A 20,218-nucleotide genomic window follows, 5' to 3' on the forward strand; every position below is an offset into this window, starting at 1 on the left:
ATGGGTTGCAGGCTTCAGACAGTGAACAAAAGATTTGCAACAGTCTTAAACATAATAACTTCTTTTAAAGAGACAATCCAGACCAGTAGACCACCTCAGCTTGCTTTATGTGACAAGATTGTGTCTTTGTTTTTTAATTTTATAAAAGAAGATTTCAAAAGAAATTGACACTTTTATACATTATCCTTGTTTACCCCCACTGGCTGTGAATCAAATAAGCTTGCTGAAGTGTATCAAGAGTGTGTCCTCGTTTTTTAATTGTACAAAAGGAGTAGATTTCAATAGAAATTGGCAGTTTTATGAATTAACCTTGTTTACACCCCTCCGGTTGTCAATCAGGCAGGTGGTCTTGTTATTTCCTAGTTTGTTTAACTCAGTGAAGTTAAACTCGAGGCAGCAATTGACCAGAACAATAGCCTTGCAACAAGTTCCTATTGAGCTGCATTGGGAAGTCTGTGATTGGACAGCCACAGAAAGTCCGGGCAGGTTTAAAGGGGGAGGGCTTGCAATGACTTCAGACAAGAGGTCTGCAGCTTTCCCAAGCTGTTTTAGATGTACTCACAATGAAAAAATAAATAATTAAATTCATGCTTGTTTTCACTGGTGGAATATCTACTAAACTGTGACATGTAAGTTTGAATTGGAGTATTCCTTTAAAGGACCACTATAGGCACCCAGACCACTTCAGCTTAATGAAGTGGTCTGGGTGCCTGGTCCAGCTAGGGTTAATCTTTTTTTCTATAAACATAGCAGTTTCAAAGAAACTGCTATATTTATATTTTGGTTAATCCAGCCTCTAGTGGCTGTCTCATTGACAAAATCACAGTGAGAACACGCCAGCGTCCATAGGAAAGCATTGTAAATGCTTTCCTATGAGACTGGCTGAATGCGTGCGCGGCTCTTGCCGCGCATGCGCATTCAGCCGAAGAGGAGGAGTGGAGGAGGAGAGCTCCCCGCCCGGCACTGGAAAAAGAGGTACGTTTAACCCCTTCCTCTACATCCAGCCCAGCGGGAGGGGGTCCCTGAGGGTGGGGGCACCCTCAGGGCACTATAGTGCCAGGAAAATGAGTATGTTTTCCTGGCACTATAGTGGTCCTTTAATATATATGTTGATTTGTTCCATTACACTTTATCTCCCCAGAAAGTGGTTCGAAACCATTAATATTTTATAGATTTGAATATTTTATGATTGAAACTGACTGTGTACATGTTATCGTATGCTATCCAGTTAGTTGTTAATCTAAACAAAAAAAATAAATAGCTTACTGTCCCAACTTTTACTGATTATTAAATCTGTTAAATTCAGGGACTTAATTACAGCCGTAGCTGTATATTATTTATGTACTACATTTAGTAAACCTTTGATATTTGTAAATTACTTAAGTTGTAGTCTTTATTATACAGAACATATCTCTAATACCCCTTGTGCTCATACCATAATAAAGGAAAGCTAGAAGAACATAAACAAATGCAAAGAGTGCAGCACTGTGACATACTGTAGCATGTGGAACACCCACAACGGATCCACGTACGTAGCATATAGCCCAGCACAGTCTCTGTAGTTTAAAGCTCCAGCATGCTCTTGTGCAGAAATAACATCAGTAATCGTATTCTAGAGCAGAGGTTCACAACCTTTTTTTTGTTCCAAGGCACAGTACATTGAAAAAAAAAAATCCAAAACACAAATACTCCCCCCCCCTCCCCACCCCCCATTTTTTTAAACCTTCATCGCTGGCATATTCAGCTCCTTCCCTTGCAAGCAGCACTGTGAGTGCACATACAAGGTGAAGCCCCCCTTTACTTTGTTTATACTCCTTGATCATGTCAGCCCCTCTAAACTCATTTGCAGCCCATTGTCCTTCCCTCATTCCACAGCCAGCCTATCGATTGTGAGATGGGTGGGCTGTAGCAGCAAGATGAGCTCAGCTCATCTTGCATTCATGAATGCTTACACCGCGCACATGTGCGGTGTAGTGTTCAATTCTTCTGATAGAGGAGAATTGAATCCAGTGCTCCACTATTACAAAAAGCTGGCTGGGGCGTCAGTGGCGTTTGCTGAGCATGTACACATTGTCCACAATGCTTCTCTATGAGTAGCAGGTGTTTTAACTGTGTCAGAACAGTGTGATGTTGGGTGATGTAGAAGGAGTGGAAATCATAAGGGAGAACTTGGTCTGGCCTGGATTCCAGGTAAATGTTAAGCTATTTTTAGACATTATTGGGGCAAAAAGGGGGCGGGGGGGGGGGGGGGGGGGGAGTCGACAGATAGGCACACTGAGAAAATTCAAATATTAATTAAGGAGGGGAAATATCAAGTTGGAGTAACCCTATAAGCACTGCATTCAACCTATTACAGCCCTAAAGTCCCTAGTAGAATTTTATCAAACTTCTGTTCTAAAAATTGGTGCGGAAAGGTTAAAGACGAGAATCCACCAGTCGAATGTGCTTGTTGGGTCCACTAGTGTCCATGGTGATTGACTCACTTTTTTTTTTTTTACTTTAGATCATTTTTTTAGAACAAAATATCCTCCCATTGTGTTGATGGCACATTTGGTGCTTAAGGTGGCTTAAGGCAAGCCAGTGTGCCACAGCTCTCTGGTTATAAAACACTACTCTAAAGACAAACTACAGGAGAGACAAATCTGCATATAACATTATGAGCAAGCTATAGATTATGTACTAAAGTAAATGGTAAGTTTGCCTAGTATTGGGGAATTCACTAACAATGAGATGGGCTCTCCATGAAGTGAAAGAACTGCATATAGATGCATCCCAACATTTTCCCCTGTGTGCATACATGACTTGCATTTTGCCATCCCACCGTCTCTGTGCCTGCAGCTTGACTGGTTATATATGAACAGCTTTTCGGCATCTACACACTACTTTAGATATGATTGCACACCTGGAGTGTCAAAGGTTGACTACCCCTGTTACATGACATGCTTACACATTGACAAATTAAATTTGTGCACTATTTTCCTTTGTTTCCAGTGGATTGAAAAGACATGGAACTAATTTGGAAACATTTAGTTGGTACTTATGCTCTGTACAAGAAAGTGCTATGGCTTGTATTTACTCAGTTTAAAAATCACATTTGGGTTCCTTTGACACAGCCTCGCTAAGCTAGACCATTGTGTCCTATAGTCAGCATACCACTTAACTGTTATAGAGATGCAGTTTTAATGACTCTCACTTGATTTTCCAAAATATGATTTTAATCAGGAAAGAGGTGTTTTTTTTTCATGTAGTCCAGAAGATTTCTTTTGGCATTCACTTAAAATTCTCATTCATTAAGTGCTAGACGTAATTAATTTAGGATTAAGCACTTATCTCTTCCAACCAGCAGGTTAGTTAGTACACATACCAGTGCCAATTTAGCTGTATGCTATCTCCTAAATCCTCACTGGAATGTTTAAGAGATGTAACTGAATGTTTTAGACTGGTTTGCAGTGTTTTCAAAGGATAAAAAGAGAGGGAAGATGGAGATATATATTTTATACAATTTGGGGTCTCTATACTATTTTACTAAAACAGTGAGTCAGGTAAACCCATCTATCCAAGCTTCAACTCTCTAGTGAGGCTTCAGAGTACCTTTAAGCTATTATACTTTTCAATAAACTATTACTAGCTGTTTGTCTGTGTATGATGTGTAATGATAAAAACAAAACAAAAACAAGCAAACAAAAGAAAAGTAGGCTACCCAAGGGAACACAAACATGATAAAGCCTCTTTACTAATATTTTGAGAAGCCTCTTGTTCATACCTCATACTACTCCACTCCACTCCAAGTATTTACACTATTGTCAAATGTGTAAGAAAAGGTGTTTGGGTGGAGTGTGGGTGTATATATGTACCTTAAATGAGAGAATCGCGTCTACTGATAAAATATATATTTAAAATTAATTTTAGAATGATGATAAAGCTGTCATTACATATTAACAAAACACAATGTGAATGACAATGGGCTTTTCTAATTAAGTGAAGTAAAACTACAATTATAAAAAGGTGTTCACTCATTCACACAGAGAAACTACCAGTAAAGCAATAATAGCAATGGTATTTTCTGGCCCAAAAAAATAAATAAAAAAATAATAGTTGCTTAAAATTCATCACACAAGGGGGTGTGGCTGACCAAAAGACTGATCAGACATGCTTTCGTCGAGCGACTCGAGCTCCGCTTCACTCCAACGAGTTTATCCAAATTCCACCGGCGTATTCATCCGGAGAGGATTCTCCACTATCCCACCCCCCCAGAGACAACATGGGGCGTAAGCACCGTAGATTTCAAGTGCCAGAACCCCTTAAACAAAGAGATCTAAGGCTCTCATTCGAGCGGCCTACCCCGCCAGCGTCGCCTAAAATGGCGCCCGCAGTAAGCCACACAGAAGATACATCAGAGGAATCCCTAGAGGAGGAAGAGGAATCACTCACCTCTCCAAGACATGGCGACTTACACCGGGAAGCTGAATCTGATGAAGACTCGTCTCCTGCAACCAAGGGGGACATTAAGCAGATGCTCCTGGAAATGCGCCAAATCTGGAAGTCGGAACTCTGAGAAATAAGACAGGATATGGGGGCAATGCAAAACAAGCTCCAAGAGGTAGAGGAGAGAGGCAAGGTCTGGGACACTCGGCTGCAAGCCACCAAAACTACACTGGATGGCTTAACAAAGCAGGTACAGAGGCTACACCGCTCTGTGGTGTCCCTGGAGGCCAGACACAGACGCCGCAATATACGCCTGAGGGGGTTACCTGAAGAGGTAAACAGGGACGCGTTACTCCCATACACCCAGAAGCTGATCACTACCATTGGCCTGAAGGGGGAAGCGGACCCCACGGTGATACTTACAGCGTTCAGGGTCAGGAAGGCACTGTCAGCGCCAGAGGCAGCCCCACGAGACACTATAATCGTCACCAGAGACACAGCCACACGATCGGCCATTATGGCACTCTATCTTGTTCTTCAGCGACATCCCCTTTGTCGCACTACTCGAAAAAAGAAGACTGTCCCAAGTGGCCAAGGAATTAAGAGACCACTCGGTGCAGTACCGCTGGGGAGCTGACGGAACCCTGGTGGTGTCCCACGGCGACCAAATCATCACATTTACCTCAGATTAGGACCCAGAGAAACTACGCTGCTGCATAGAATGGAGAGACGTAGCAGCGAGTGCGGGCACAAGCTACTGGAGCGGGGAACAGCCGGGGAAGGTAAATCGAGAACCCACCTCAGGATCAACAGCCTTGGAGTCCGTAGACTTTGACTATCAGAATGTCAGGTAGAGCAGGGTATACCTGAGCCACTACCATAGGCCCACTCCCTGGGACTGCCCTGACCCCCAAACCTTTGTCACAACCCCTGATTCTGAACCCGCACAGCTGCCCACCAGGTACCTCCACTATCACGCAGCAAGGCCAACATCACTATTATGCCTCAGATAGAGGAGCCACCTGGAATCTGATACACACCACCAACAGTAATCAGCATGAGTTAATGTAATACACACAGAGTACCTAACCTGCAATGTCCCATACATTATGTTATGTTTCCTTTCTCTACACTGATGTGAATGTTTGCCTATGTGCATAAAATTCAATAAAATACAAATTGAAAAAAAAAATCACACAATTGTCAGTTTCCTCCTATAATAACCAGATAAAATCCAGATAGATGAGAAAGCACACACACAATTTTAAGGGACACTATAGTCACCAGAACAACTACAGCTTATTGCATTTGTTCTGGTGAGTAGGATTACATTCAGGCTTTTTGCTGTAAACACTGTCTTTTCAGAGAAAATGCAGTGTTTACATTATAGCCTAGTGATAACTTCACTGGCCACTCCTCAGATGGCTGTTACAGATCCTTCCTGGGTCATGGCAGCCTAAAATGCATCCAAACAGTCAGTATCTCCTCCCTCTGCATGCAGACACTGAACTTTCCTCATAGAGATTCATTGATTCAATTTATCTCTATGAGAAGATGCTGATTGGCCAGGGCTGTGTTTGAATTGTGCTGGCTCTGCCCCTGATCTGCCTCTTTGTCAGTCTCAGCCAATCCTATGGGGAAGCATTGTGATTGGATCAGGCTACTGATGATGTCAGCAGGCAGTGGGCAGGTCTAAAGGAAACAGGGACAAAGCCTGCAGCTTCAGGCTTGAATACCAGGGCCATACCAGGGTGGCTAGATGGGGGTTTTACCCTATAGGGTCAGGAATACATGTTTGTGTTCCTGACCCTATAGTGATCCTTTAAAATTTTGAGATTTTCCAGGATGTACTCTTTCAATGGCCTAATACAGGACAGTGGTTCCTATGTTTTCTGACAGGCACCCAAATACATTTCTTGGCGTCTTGGCTTCTCTGTCACCAAATATAAAGTTTATCTAATCTGTTTCTGTATAGCTCCCTGTGTCTGAATCTCTTTTTATTTTTTGCTAAATTCTCTTGTTTTCATAACAAAAAATGTGACAAAACTTGACAATGGGCGGGGCTTACCTAAGATTCATATTTTGTTGGCAATCGGATTTACCCACAAGCCATCAGTGAAATCAATCCCAAAGAAGGGCAAACCGCAGACATCATGGGCTGAAGCGAACAAAATGGCAGCGCCCATATAATGAGATGGCACCAAAAAAAATAAAATAGATAATATATATAAATAAAGGAAAGTGGCAAGGGGGAGAATATAATCATCAAGACATGGGGGACATAAGGATAAGAAAACTGAAAAGAAAAAGAAAAAACATTATGGCCAAAAAGTAGTCCCTGCTTTATCCAATAGCCAAACATATAAACAATGAGATAAAAATAAATCCTGCAAGGTGACAGTGCTGCTTTAAGAACTACTGTATCAGTCCTTTGTGAGCACCTGAGTGAGTTTATCCTCCCCTACAATGGAAGCAAAGTGATGATCTCTGTTGTCTACAAAGGAGAGGTTGATCAAGCTAATGCATATAATCCCTATATTTAAACTTCAGCTTAACAGACAAATAAAATATCCATTCAATATCTATCCATCTCTGTGTATATACAGAAGTACTTACAGCGCTGAAGATAATGTAGTGTAGTTTGAATAATATGGCATGTCAAACGTGATCTTTGTCTCTGCTTCATAATGAAATAATATCATCCCAAGATGAAATGGCTACTTTGCAACAGTGTTCTAAATACAAAAGTTATATTGTAGTTTTTCTGAATTACTTTTACAATAGTACACATGCATTAAAGGGACACTATAGTCACCCAGACCACTTCAGCTCAATGAAGTGGTCTGGGTGCCAGGTCCCTCAGGTTTTAACCATTCAGATGCAAACATAGAAGTTTCAGAGAAACTGCTATGTTTACATTTGGGGTTAATCCAGCCTATAGTGGCTGTCTTCTGGTCTGTTTTTCATTTGTAGAAATAGACTTAAAGGGAAACTATAGTGCCAGGAAAACAAAGTGGTTTTCTTGGCACTATAGAGCCCTCCAATCCCCCATGAAAAACCTGTTCTGTCTCTTACCTGAGTCCAGCGCCGATGTCCCTCGGTGCTGGCTCCGCCTCCGCTCCTTTGCATGGGAGACCTAATGCACATGCCCGACAATGGCCGCACTCGCATTAGCACATCCCCCATAGGAAAGCATTATGCAATGCTTTCCTATGGGGTTTCAGGTGACGCTGGATGTTCTCAGGCATAGTTGCCTAACGACCCGGAAGTCCCTCAAGTGGCTGTCTGGTAGACAGCCACTAGAGGCGGAGTTAACCCTGCAAGGTAATTATTGCAGTTTATAAAAAAAAAAAAAACTACAATAATTACCTTTGCAAGGTTAAGTGACCTGGGAATATGCACTCAGACCTCTTCAATGAGCTGAAGTGGTCTGGGTGCCTCTCTGTATAGTGTCCCTCTAATATTAATTTGTTTGTATCATGAAAGACCCATTTTAGTGATGCTTATAGGTTGTGCCTGAGTTTTTCAGGCTCTGTTTTATTTATGGATATAGAAAATTGTGCAGAAGACGGAGGTTTTGGTGTTCTCTTTTAAGCCCTTGTAGCATTCGTTGTGTAATAGTGTGTTGTTAACTGTTTGTGTGCTGGCTGTTTGGCCTGCAGGCTGCAGTGCTGTGTACACAGAACAGGCAGGTGAGAGACTGTGCAGATAAGTACAGGTGTGTACGTGTGAGAGGTTGTCTGTTGTGTCAATAGCTTATGTGGGAGGAGCAGAGAATATGCAGCCCTGAGGTTATGGTAAGTAAAAAACTGGGACCGATACAAACTGCAATAGTTTCAGAGTGTGTGTAGGTGCTTTGGTCTGCCAGGTGACGTTCAGTGTATTCCTTTGTCTGTGTGTGTTCCTGTATGTCCGTTTTCTCGTAGGATTTTCTATGCGACCACACACACATATACAAATACATTCTTGTGTCTGAGTTTATGTCTGGCTTTGCTTGTCTATCTAGAAAACTGTATTCACTCGTTTTAGTATCTGTGTCTTTTGCTTGTGCGCCCCAGATGTTCTTTTCAAACTATAGTATATCTGTGTGTCTCAGAAGCCGCAAGGTCGCAGGTCTGCTTAAGGAATGGTGGGGGAGGGTTGTATTTCCTGTACAAACACTCTATAGCCTTGGAATCTGTGCTTATAAAATTTGTGGCTCTTTCATATTTACATCTGTGAAATCAGCAAAGACTTGAAAGAAATGATTTATTGAAAGGAATGCTGTTCGATAAAGTTGTATACTTCTGTTCCTTTTTTGATCTATTACTGTTTGTAATCATTTATAATCAGCTCATTTAGAGCACTAGGCTGTGAGCTAAATATTAACACCTTGCCAACCCACACACTGTATTTTCCATGCTTCTTTGAGTACCAGGTCATTTAATGTCTTATGCTTTCGCTTTCAGGAGCGTCAGAGGTTGGAGACCATCTTGAATCTGTGTGCAGAGTACAGCAAGACGGATGATACAGTTTCCACCCCACGCTTAGATGAACTGAGGGCCTTTCCCTCTCTGGGGAGTGCAGAGCAACCCTCGGCATCCCTCGGAAGCCGAAGACCATCTTGGGAGAACAGCAGGAGCCCGACTCGGGAGAACACTAAGAACCGAATGAGAGCGCGGGGAGAGCAGAACGAAGAAGAAACCCAGAAAGAAGAAAACAGCAGCACTGAGAGTACTCAGCATGAGGTGAGAATGGGAGATATATGCGCTCTGTAAGGGTTGAGAGCAGGCAATATGACGGAATATGAGGTCTCAGTAAGGAGTGAAAGATGAAATGATTGATGCTCAGCGTAATGTGGCACTAAGGTCCAACTGTGTGTAGGAATAAAATTGGACATTCCAGAATGCATCCATTAAGAGGTAGATGTGGTTATTTCACTTAAAGTTTCCAAAAAATACAGGGATTTTGGAGCTAGATTAGCATCATTTAGCACCAAGCTGGATGGATTTAGTTTAGAACATTAACCCAAAAAGATTTTTAAGGAAGACTCCAAACACCATAACCACTTCAGCTAGTTACCTTGGGTTCTCCACCTCCTGTATGCCAGACAGAGGTCACTCTCAGTCTGTGAGCTAAGCTTGGCTGAGAGAGCGTTTTTGGCTCTCTGTTGTCTGTAGTGAAGGTGGGAAGCGGTGCTTAGCAGACCCCCAGTAAAAAGTAAATAAATGGCTTGACTAATTACCATAGTAGGGCACCAGTAGTAGGGCACCAGAGCATTTCCAGTACCATAACCACTAGAGCACACTGGGGTGGTTATGGCGCTTGGAAGTGTTTCTTTAAGTATGTTTATGGTATTATATTCATAAACATTAAAAAGCATTTTATGTGCAATCATAGAAGTGAACTCTAAGTATGCTATCCGTATAAGGAGAAATGGAAAATTCAATTTCAGCTAGCTATCTGAGTTCTTTTTGTCTATTTAAAGCGCCATAATGAGTCAATTAAAATGCCCTACACATTGTATTTACAATTATAGGAAAGAGCACATTTTGGATGTATTTTACAATATCCCAAGCAATTGAGAAGACATACTGGATTGTCATTGGTCCTTGAGGAATGGGTTGTAGAGCAAGGCATTATTGTACTTGAGTGGGGGAGCTCAAACAGGCTTGCTGTGTATTATCTAGTTAAAGGGATGTGTATTCCTATCGCTTTACTGTCCCTGTCCTTAATAGCAAGCCCCCCCACCCCCAATCCCTATTTTGCTATATAAATGTTTTTTACTCACCTTTTTCGAGGCTCACTCTGCACCTCTCTAGCGGCATCATGGAGGAGGCATGGTCTTCTCTGGAGTTGGTCCAATCTAATGCATTTCATAGAGCAGCGGTTCCCAACCTGTGGTACGCGTTCCCCCAGAGGTACAATTCAGTGCCCCGGGGGGGTACGCAAACAGAAATCAGTAATGGCAGCCCTGTCCATGCAGCCGCACCGCAAGGGCTGGGAACCGCCAGTTCCCAGCCCATGCACTTAGGGCCACCCGATGGACAGCTGTTATGAGGGGCCCGGACGTGCATTATGGCGCTTTAATTGCGCGACCGGGCCCTCTCTAAGCCGTCTGGAGAGCTGGGAGGGAGTGCGAGCCTTTCACTTCTTCCTAGCTGACTTACTCTGAGCCGCGCGGGACGCATCGACCCGCGATGTGGGAAGCCGGACCTGGACAGGAAGCAAGAAACCCAAGTCCTAACAGCCCCAGGCATGGAAGTCACCCTCCTGCTGCCAAAAGGTAGGACCTGGAGGGTGGCTAAAATCTTAGCCTGTATGAGTGTCTGAATCTGTATCTCTGTGGGAATGTCTGAATCTGTATATGTGTGAGTGTCTGAATCTGTATGTATGTCTGTGTGAGTGTCTGAATCTGTATGTATGTGTGAGTGTCTGAATCTGTATGTATCTCATGTGCCTAATTGTTTTCTCCTTCCTCCTGTTTTCTCTCCTGGTTGTGTTCAGCCAACACTCGAGCTATATTACTATATTACTTTTCTTCAGCTTTCCCAGTTATTAATGCGCTGTAGTATTACAAAGTAAGGGGGGAAAAAACACAACTGAGTCAGTGTAGCTAATTTATTTTAGAACGTAAGTGACCAATACATGCGTGGTAACTACATGTCATTTTACTCTACATTCAGCATTTTCAGCATCATTATGTTTACATAACTATGCAAAATTCCATATTTGGATCAGATTATCCTACACTTTTGCGTATGTGGTTAATGGTAAGCACAATCGTACCAACATTTATTTGTGGAACACGTACCACACAATGCAGGTTGAGATGAGTACGGAATGCAAATAAGGCCTGAATTTAGTGAAGGTATGGCATTTATAAAAAGTGTTGTCTTAGTATACATTATATAAAAGGTGGAGATATCACAATGGATTGGACCTGCTGATTCCGTGGGTTTCCGTGAGAATTGAGCCAACATTGCACCACTTTCTGTTCACAAAACTGAAATCTCCTCCAGTAGTAGTGGAGCACAAGGGATTTCACAAAAGGAAAGACTTCATCACAACCTGTAGAGGTTTCTTAGAGTCCTGAGTGCTTTTATAGAAAAACTGAATATTCAAGGACATAAGTGAATTGTAGCGTATCCCATAGTGAAAATGTGCTGTGTATAGAGTGACTGAAGACAGAATTTAAAGATCAAGTTGATTTCTGAGGTTAAAGACCACACTCAGTCGAGTAAACACTGTGTATGATAAAGTGAGAGTGATGCATGTAGAACTTATAGCGTGTCACATGGCAGAATCTAACATTATGTAGAGCAGGGGTGCCCAAAAGGTAGATCCTCAGATGCTGTAGAACTAAAACTCCCATGATGCTTTGCATGCCTTTAGCATGACAACACATCATTGAAGCTGTAGTTTTAAAACATCTGGGGATCAAACTTTTGGGCACCCCTGATGTAGAGAATAAATTAATCCGTGTACCTGGTATTTTTGTAGTAAGCAGATGCTCAATATGAGTGGGTGATGGGGGCATACCTGTCTTTAGCTTGCTCAGTAGTGATCCCTATCTCTGCTTTGACTAGCAGGAGGATGCTGGTCAGGTCGATGCTGGGGATGTATTCACCATCGAAGAGCAGCGCAGACAGACGCTGAGTCGTGTTGATCAGCTGAAGAACAGAGTGACAGAACTGGAGGGACAGCTGCAGGAGAGTACACGAGAGGTACGAAAGCACAGCTTGCAGGTTCAGTTTATAACATTCGACTGCATTCCAGAGAGTATCTCTAGAACCTCTCAAGTAGCGCGTAGGAAGACAACCTCTGTGTGTTTCTTCTCATTATACACAGGCTGAAATGGAACGTGCTCTCCTGCAGGGAGAGCGAGAGGCTGAGCTCTCCCAGCTGCAGCAGGAGCAGAGGATGGTTCAGCAGCTGCAGGACAGTCTGACCACTCTCGAGAATGACATCCACAAGGAAAAAGAAAAGGTACCGAACACCTCCTACTGGCCCAACAGAGTTTAAACAACTCCACAATCAATCCCTCTTCCTCTATTTTTTCAATTTCTACCTTCCAATCTCTTTCTGCAAACTAAATATTTAGGGGCAAAAAGTATTTTAATGTTGTTTATTTCTTTACTTTTACTGTTTTACTGTAAGCGGTCATTGCCATTCTGAACAATGAATGAGTTTGGACAGTAACTGGAATATACACCAGATCTCTTTTAACCCCTTCATTGCCAGAGAGGCTTGTAAATCCTTATCCCTGCCCCTCCCACATTTTTGTGCTGTTCCTGCATGCGGACAGAGATGTATATACCTCGGGAGACGCTTCCTGCATTCTTTTGTAGGAAAGATATGTCTTCCAGCAAATGACACCTAAATAGGATTTATTGTGCTTGTTGTAGTGATAAAATTGTTACAGCAAAAATGTACAGCGTTTGTTAAGCCTGTGTAGGAAGTTTGGGTTTTAAAATGGACAATTTGGGTAGCAATCATAGACAATTACATTTGGTTACAATGAAATTGACAAATCTTGCTTACATGATTGATAGAGAGATGAAAAAAACAAGGCTCAAAGGCATTATAAAATTCCCCTAAAACCAGGAGATTGTCCCAAAAGTGTTAAACTGAGCAGATAATCCCTTTGGCATTTTAGCTGCAAAATAGTAGTTTTCAGAATTTATATATATTTTTATTTAGATTCCACAAAATAGATGAAATATTCAATCCTCGTTGACTTCTTCTGTTGAAGTTGGCCACTTTCTTTGCTGACAAATCAGGAAATTCCTGCTTTGCTACTAGTGATTAGTTATGGGTTATTGGCATTGGAAGGTCTCATTGATAAGAAAATTTACATGTAGTGTGCCTGCGTGTGGGATCAAAGACCTGATACAGCCCTATGCTAGTTATAGTGTTTAAGGATCCTTATTTTCCCTGTTATGTAAACGAATACGGGAGATAATGAAAAAGAAAATGGTTATGAAATGGTAGGGTAGACGATAGACAAGATATCATTAGGAGGAGCTACATGGAATATTATGGAAGGTTATGAAATTTTTTTGTAGTATCCTTTGGTTTTGATACAGTTCGCTATTCACATACCGTATATAAGGTATATAGTAATGTGTATATGTATAATAAGTGTGTGTATATATGTATGCATGTAAAATATTTGAACATATGTGTGTGCATATATTATATACATTTTATGCACACCACAACTGCATGTATACCAGTATATATACATATATGTAAAATGTGTGCTATGTATATAGTGCACACATTGATGTTCTCAGCTCTTTATGTAGAGATCAGTAGTTTAGTCAATCAATCTGCCGTCCTTGTGATTAACAATCAGTTCTAACGACACTAACCCAGCCCTCCTTTAATTCTACTATGCATGTTGTAAAGATGCTGTACAGGTGAAGAATACACTGTATTAATAGTGACACTGAAAATCATCATGCTGCCAATGTAGTGACCCTGAGCATTCGGTACTAAGACACGGAGTATACTGCTTTGTAGCATAATCAGTCTGGCTTCGTGTCAAGTTAATAAACATTCAGCTTTGTATGATGGCACTGGGTGGATTTTAACACTTTCTGGTGATTCCAAACATTCATACAATGATTTCACGGTACCGGGCACTGAAATTGGATATGAATACAATGATAATGTGGGCAAAAATGTTGATTTAAGTGTTATGAAAAGAAAATGCTTTCTCTGTACAAAGGTTTATTAGTATTTTGCAGCCCGCCAGGCAGTGAAGGGGTTAAGATTACAATATCTCTCAAAGCTCTGCAGTTTCTTTAGAAATGACTTAGTTTGTTTCTCCAGTTTCTTTCTTTCGCACTTTCCTTCTCTCTTTCTCTCTCTTGTTCTCTCTTTCTTTCTCTTCCTTTTAGTTTTTTTTAGTACTTTCCTTCTCTCTTTCCTTAAGTCTTTCCTACTTTCCATCTCATTCTCTCTCCCTCCCTATCACTATTATTCTAATTCTTTCTGTCTCTCGTTCTGTCTCTTTTCTTTTCTACTCCTAGTTTTCTACTTTCTTTCCTTTCTTACCTCATATTTAATTACTCTCTCTGTCTTCTTCTTTGCTCTCTGTCTCTCTCCCTCTCTGTATCCTCCCCAACCCCCATTTCTAATTCTGGCTGTGCATGGCTGAGGTTACAGTGCTGTGTCCTGTTCCCCGTTTTGTCTTTTGGATGCTCCCTCGGGATTTAGGCACGGGAGAAATTGGAGCAGCAGAGGATGGAAATGCAGAGTGTTCAGCTTTCTCACCGCGACCTGCAGAGGCAGCTCCATAACTGCCCCGAGGCTCTGCGGGAGCAGGTGCAGTGCCAGCTCACACGGGTCAGTGTGCCACCAGCGGACACTCCCTGGCACATGTTTGTCACACATATTTCTCTCTCTAAACACACCCACTGTTATTTCCTCTCAACCCATAAACCAACACTTTCAACTCAAAGTCTTTGTGGTCACAGTTGTGCACATGGAACGGTGAACGTACAGTTTGCTCCTTCACTTTAACTCGCTCTCCTCTTTGACACTTTTACTTGCACATACTGCCCCCTACTGGTACATCAAATTCACTCCTACAAATCATCATATCTTTCTCATGGCATTCTCACTTTTTTTGTTCCCGAAGATGAAGTGTTCTTTGCTTTCAAATCTCACACATTCATTCTGTTATCTCTCAACCTCCATTTCTATTCTTTATTACATAGCTAATTTTGTAATGTAAATAGATTATATATTTTTTATATTATATTGCAGTGTTAAAGCTTCTGTCTCTTCCATCAATTTTATGTGCAGTTAAATTCCACGAATTAGGCTTTCTATACTTGAGCATAGTGTTCTTGTCTCTTGACGCCAAACTTGTGTAGTTTTCCACACGTATACCATTGGTTACCTCTATCCTAACATGCGATATTTCTTTAAAATATAAGCATCTACAGACATATATACTTTCTTCTCACTCACCATTATATCCTTGTGCATACTCAACTCATTTTCTCCTATTATACTCCCCAAACACTATACGATCTTTACTTCACACACTTTCAATTTTCTGTCCATAAAAACGTCCAACTTTCACCCTTATTCTCTGGGTATCTGGGGCTCTGCAGCTGCAGTCTGCTCCACAACTATGTGTTGAATGTTGACTGATAATGTAACTCTCCCTTAACACTCACTAACCTCTCTACCAAATCCCACTGGTTACCCTGTGTGTATGTGAGAGTTATGTCAGGTATGCCTATTATGAACATTCTTAAATGTTACGTGTAAATATTATATGTTGTACTTGATGAATCAAAAATGATTGTGTACCAGCCACACAATCAATATAGTGTAATTATCATTGGATAAAACAATGTCACAAATTCTTGTACTTTTATGTCCTTTTTTGTTTGTTGTTTCTACATATGTATCAGTATACATTCTTTACACATGGTGTTTGTGGTGAGATGTCTATGGTTGCATGATGTTTTACTGGTACATGGTAATTGGTTTTTTGTCAATGACTTGTCAAGCTGCTTATTTCTGTGTGGCATTGGGTCAGGTTGGCAATTTGTATCTCATTTGCAAATCCTGGAAATGGCTGATTTACAGAAGTCCTAAAAACCCGTTGAGCAAGCATGAACTAAACACACTATATTCTGTTTATATTAAAACACTGCAGCCAATCTGGGTGTAATTGAAATTGGTACATTATAAAATATGGTAAATGCTATAAAATATGGTGGTGTCTACTCCCACACTCAATATGGTGGTATCTACTCCCACACTCAATTAGAACATGGATTCTTTAGTTCAGAATCAAATGCGTCACTGCCATCACAGACCAGCCTGCCTAAGTGAGATACACTCCAAATTATTTTCTGTCAATCAACAACTCTTGGCTTTTTCATAGTCGTCTTTGTTGTCCATGTAAGGTATGGTTGTCTATTCCTTTGTGTCATGGGTGCACTGTGCTTTGGTGGCTTTTGTTGAGCCTTGAGACCCAAGTTGTAGCTTTCCTATGGGTAAAATCTCTGTGAATGGCTTTTGGTTTATGGTCCATGTCTGCAATATCATTGTGTGGCTCTTGTTTCTGTGGCTGATGAATGTGCAGCCTTCTTGTGTGGCTCTTGTTGTGATGCTCTGTGACAGAAATCACCATGTACTGTTCTGGTATTGTCTCAATCTCCATATCTAACCCTCCCTATGGATATATCCAGGAAACTGAGCTCCTGGAGTCCCAAATGAAATTATTTGAAGATCTGGAGTTTCAGCAGCTGGAGAAGGAGAGTCGTTTGGAAGAAGAAAGAGAGACCACAAGTCAACAACTACTGCAGAGCAAGGGAGATTGCCAAAGGAGCATTGCTCGCAGGAAGGTGAGAGAGGTCCACAAGGTTTGCTGTTAGTTTAGAGGTGTTTGTTGGGGTGTGACATGGGGCTTATTCACCAATCATGGAACTGTTAGAATTGATAATTACCTTTTAGTCCAGCATATCCAGTTTATCCAGCTCTGCTATTGTGGTCTAATATCTGCAATTTCCTTCCCAATTTTCAACAAATTCAAAGTTGGTAAACAAAATTATGTGTATGTATAGCAGTAAAGCAGGGCTCGACAAATCCCAAGTGCCAGGGATTTCCATGGCGACCAGGAAATTTGTCCTGGCTCTTGGGATTTGTGAGCCTGTTCAGCTCCCGAGGTGACCAGTTGCCTGAGAACAGAAGTGGGCAGTTGGCTCACTGAGGGCTGAGGCAGGCGGCTGGTTGAGGGAGAGGGATGGACGGCTCATTGAGAGCTAAGGTAGGGTGGCGGACTGCTGACTGAGAGATGGGGGAGGGGAGGCTGGCTGGCTGAGGGAGGCGGGCGGCTGACGGAGGGAGGGGGCGGCTGGCTAATGGAGAGCTGTGGGAGGCCGGCTGACTTAAAGGACCACTCTAGGCACCCAGACCACTTCAGCTTAATGAAGTGGTCTGGGTGCCAGGTCCAGCTAGCTTTTACCCTTTTTTTTATAAACATAGCAGTTTCAGAGAAACTGCTATGTTTATTCTGAGGGTTAAGCCAGCCTCCAGAGCCTCTAGTGGCTGTCTCACTGACAGCCGCTAGAGGCGCTTGCGTGCTTCTCACTGTGAAAATCACAGTGAGAGCACGCAAGCGTCCATAGGAAAGCATTATGAATGCTTTCCTATGCGACCGGCTGAATGCGAGCGCGGCTCCTGCCGCGCATGCGCATTCAGCCGATGACGTCGCGAGGAAGAAGAGGAGGAGGAGTAGAGCTCCCCGCCCGGCGCTGGAGAAAGAGGTAAGCTTAACCCCTTCCTCCCCCCAGAGCCCGGCGGGAGTGGGTCCCTGAGGGTGGGGGCACCCTCAGGGCACTCTAGTGCCAGGAAAACGAGTATGTTTTCCTGGCACTAGAGTGGTCCTTTAAGAAAGGGGCTGCACAGTGTGAAGCACTGAACCAGGAAGCATCTCTAGAGGCCGTCTCTAGAGGTGTCACCAGGCAGCATTGTAAACACTGCCTTTTGTCTTAAAAGTCAGTGTTTATATTTAAAAGCGGACAGGGGACAGGATATTGACTTCAGAACAACTACATTAAGCTGTTGTGGTTCTGGTGACTATAGTGTCCCTTTAAGAATTGTATTTTTGGCATTGATTTCTCTGGCTCCTAACTTTTCTAGCTGGCTCCTAGATTCCAAATAAATGTGTCAAGCCGTGCAGCAAACTTTAGAAAAATGAAAGGAAAAGTTCAGTTGCATGCTCCAGGTGATAAAATAAATAGATTTTAGATATGTTGAACAGAGAATTCGCAAATGAATAGCCCATTAGGAGTTGTAGAAATATTGCGTGTATGAGACTCAAAGCCGTATCACAATCAAGCATATGTTTGCAAGTATTTTTCTTTATTACAGGAACGTCTGGCTGCATTAGAGCAACAGGCCAATCAGATCCGTCTTCAAGCTGTGCAGGATACAGACCATCTTGCACAGGAAAGAAGTGCCACATTGATGCAACTACACAAGGTAACAGTGTATAATCTCGGATCTGAACCGACACTTTAAAGTTTAGTACATACGTCTACCCTGTCAAATATTACAGGGGCAATTCCTTTGAAGGAGTTTCATCCACTGCTTATTGTTGTTGCTATTTTCTTTAGTTTTTGTTTTTTATTGACTTATTTTACTCATTAGTTTTTACTATTTTCAAATGCACATCTACAAAATAAATACACAATTATATATATACAGTTATTAGTGATCTTTCATTTGAAACATCAGAACTACAATGTACATCAATATGTTCCCTATTATTGCCACCATCTCTTGATACTTTTTATATCACAATTGGATTGCTATATTCTAAGTACAATTTAGCATAGAACAAACACTGTGATTAGTAGGTAAAAGGTATTCTAGAATAGTATTTTCAAACCTGCATTTTTGGTCTTTGTAACACACTATATAAATGGTACTCTAAGCACCAAAACAACTCTGGCTTAACAAAGGGGTTTTTGGATAGAGATTATCCTCCTGCAGTCTCACTGCTCGATTCTCAAACATTGATGAGAGAAGTCACCTTGTTTGTGAAGCACTAGCCACACCTCCCCTGAGTGTGACTTACACAGTCTCCCTCCACACATCCTGAAAAACTAGTACAGATTTTGCCTTCCCTCTGTTAATTGTCTGCTAGAGCCTGCAACAACCTCATGTGTGATTGACTTTGCAGGAAAAGGAGAGGCTGGTTCAACTGGAGCGACGTTATCAAGCTCTGACCGGGCGCCGGGGATTCTCCTCTGGATCTGTGGCTCTCAGAGAGGTGAGAACTACATAGTAATTGGAGCTCAATAATTATATCTGGATATTACATTTTACTCAAACACTGTATCTGTGAGCACGTATCTAGCACATGTTCACCTACAATCAATGCCATACTGGAAAGTAGCCAAGTATCACGTAGTGTCACCAGCTACAGCTACTACATGTAATTACTGTTACCTACCCAACCTACTTACTAGGTATGTGTTTGCAGGCAGCTGAAATAATACAAATGAATGATTGTTTGTGAAAAGAAACAAGTTGTGAGGTTGGATGTTAATCTTGTAATGTGAATGTTACAAATACTAGGGGTGAGGTGTGAACAGAGAATATTGGGAATATTGTGAATGCATAATAAAACAGCAAATCATTCTTTACTTTCTGACCGCTCACTTTGTAATACCGATGCAACTTGCAGTCCCACTCTCCTTTTTACCTGCTTCCACCTGCGAAAACCCTATAGAGGTGTATATTTGTCATATCATACACAGTATGACAATGGTGATTAAGAGCAGCTTGCAAATTAAATTTGTCTGTGTCTCTGAATGTTCTTCAGCTTAGCATGTGTCAGTATGTAAAGTGTCCTTAATGGCCGCAGCTTGAAATTAAATATGTCTGACGCATTTATCCTTCCTTTCTTCACTTTTACCTATCACTTCCTTCTGCACCTCTATGTATCTCTCTCTTTCTCTTTCTGGCTTTTCTTTTTTTCCTTTTCCCTTCCTCCTTAACTCGCTTCCAGGAATACCTGTGCCTCTCTGATGTACTCCGCTTGTACAGCTGCTCACCTCTAGTTCCTGCTCTCCCCTCCCTACCTTCCGCAGGTCTAACTTCTGACTCCGAGGTACACTCTGCTGCCCAAATCGCCTCTCTTCCTCTATATTGCAGGGGGAAATCAAGTGATACCTCAACCCTAGGTGTTGTTAGACTACAAGATCCAAAGGTCTCTTCCAGCCATAAGCATGGGCCATAGATTGCCAGAGAGCTATGGAATTTGTAGTCA

The 20,218-nt window shown here is 41.9% G+C and overlaps 1 protein-coding gene across 1 annotated transcript in view; it reads left to right on the forward strand.

Annotated features, from left to right (window-relative positions):
* The window catches only part of PHLDB1 (pleckstrin homology like domain family B member 1), a 115,231-nt gene that overhangs the window by 53,799 nt on the left and 41,214 nt on the right, over positions 1-20,218 (forward strand). The window contains exons 7-14 of the mRNA XM_063436091.1: positions 8,874-9,152; positions 11,994-12,131; positions 12,256-12,393; positions 14,632-14,760; positions 16,629-16,784; positions 18,313-18,423; positions 19,127-19,216; positions 19,958-20,059. Coding sequence (XP_063292161.1) covers positions 8,874-9,152; positions 11,994-12,131; positions 12,256-12,393; positions 14,632-14,760; positions 16,629-16,784; positions 18,313-18,423; positions 19,127-19,216; positions 19,958-20,059 — 1,143 coding nt within the window. The remainder of the gene's footprint in view (positions 1-8,873; positions 9,153-11,993; positions 12,132-12,255; positions 12,394-14,631; positions 14,761-16,628; positions 16,785-18,312; positions 18,424-19,126; positions 19,217-19,957; positions 20,060-20,218) is intronic.

This window comes from Pelobates fuscus, chromosome 11 (genome assembly GCF_036172605.1).
Source record: "Pelobates fuscus isolate aPelFus1 chromosome 11, aPelFus1.pri, whole genome shotgun sequence".
NCBI lineage: Eukaryota > Metazoa > Chordata > Amphibia > Anura > Pelobatidae > Pelobates > Pelobates fuscus.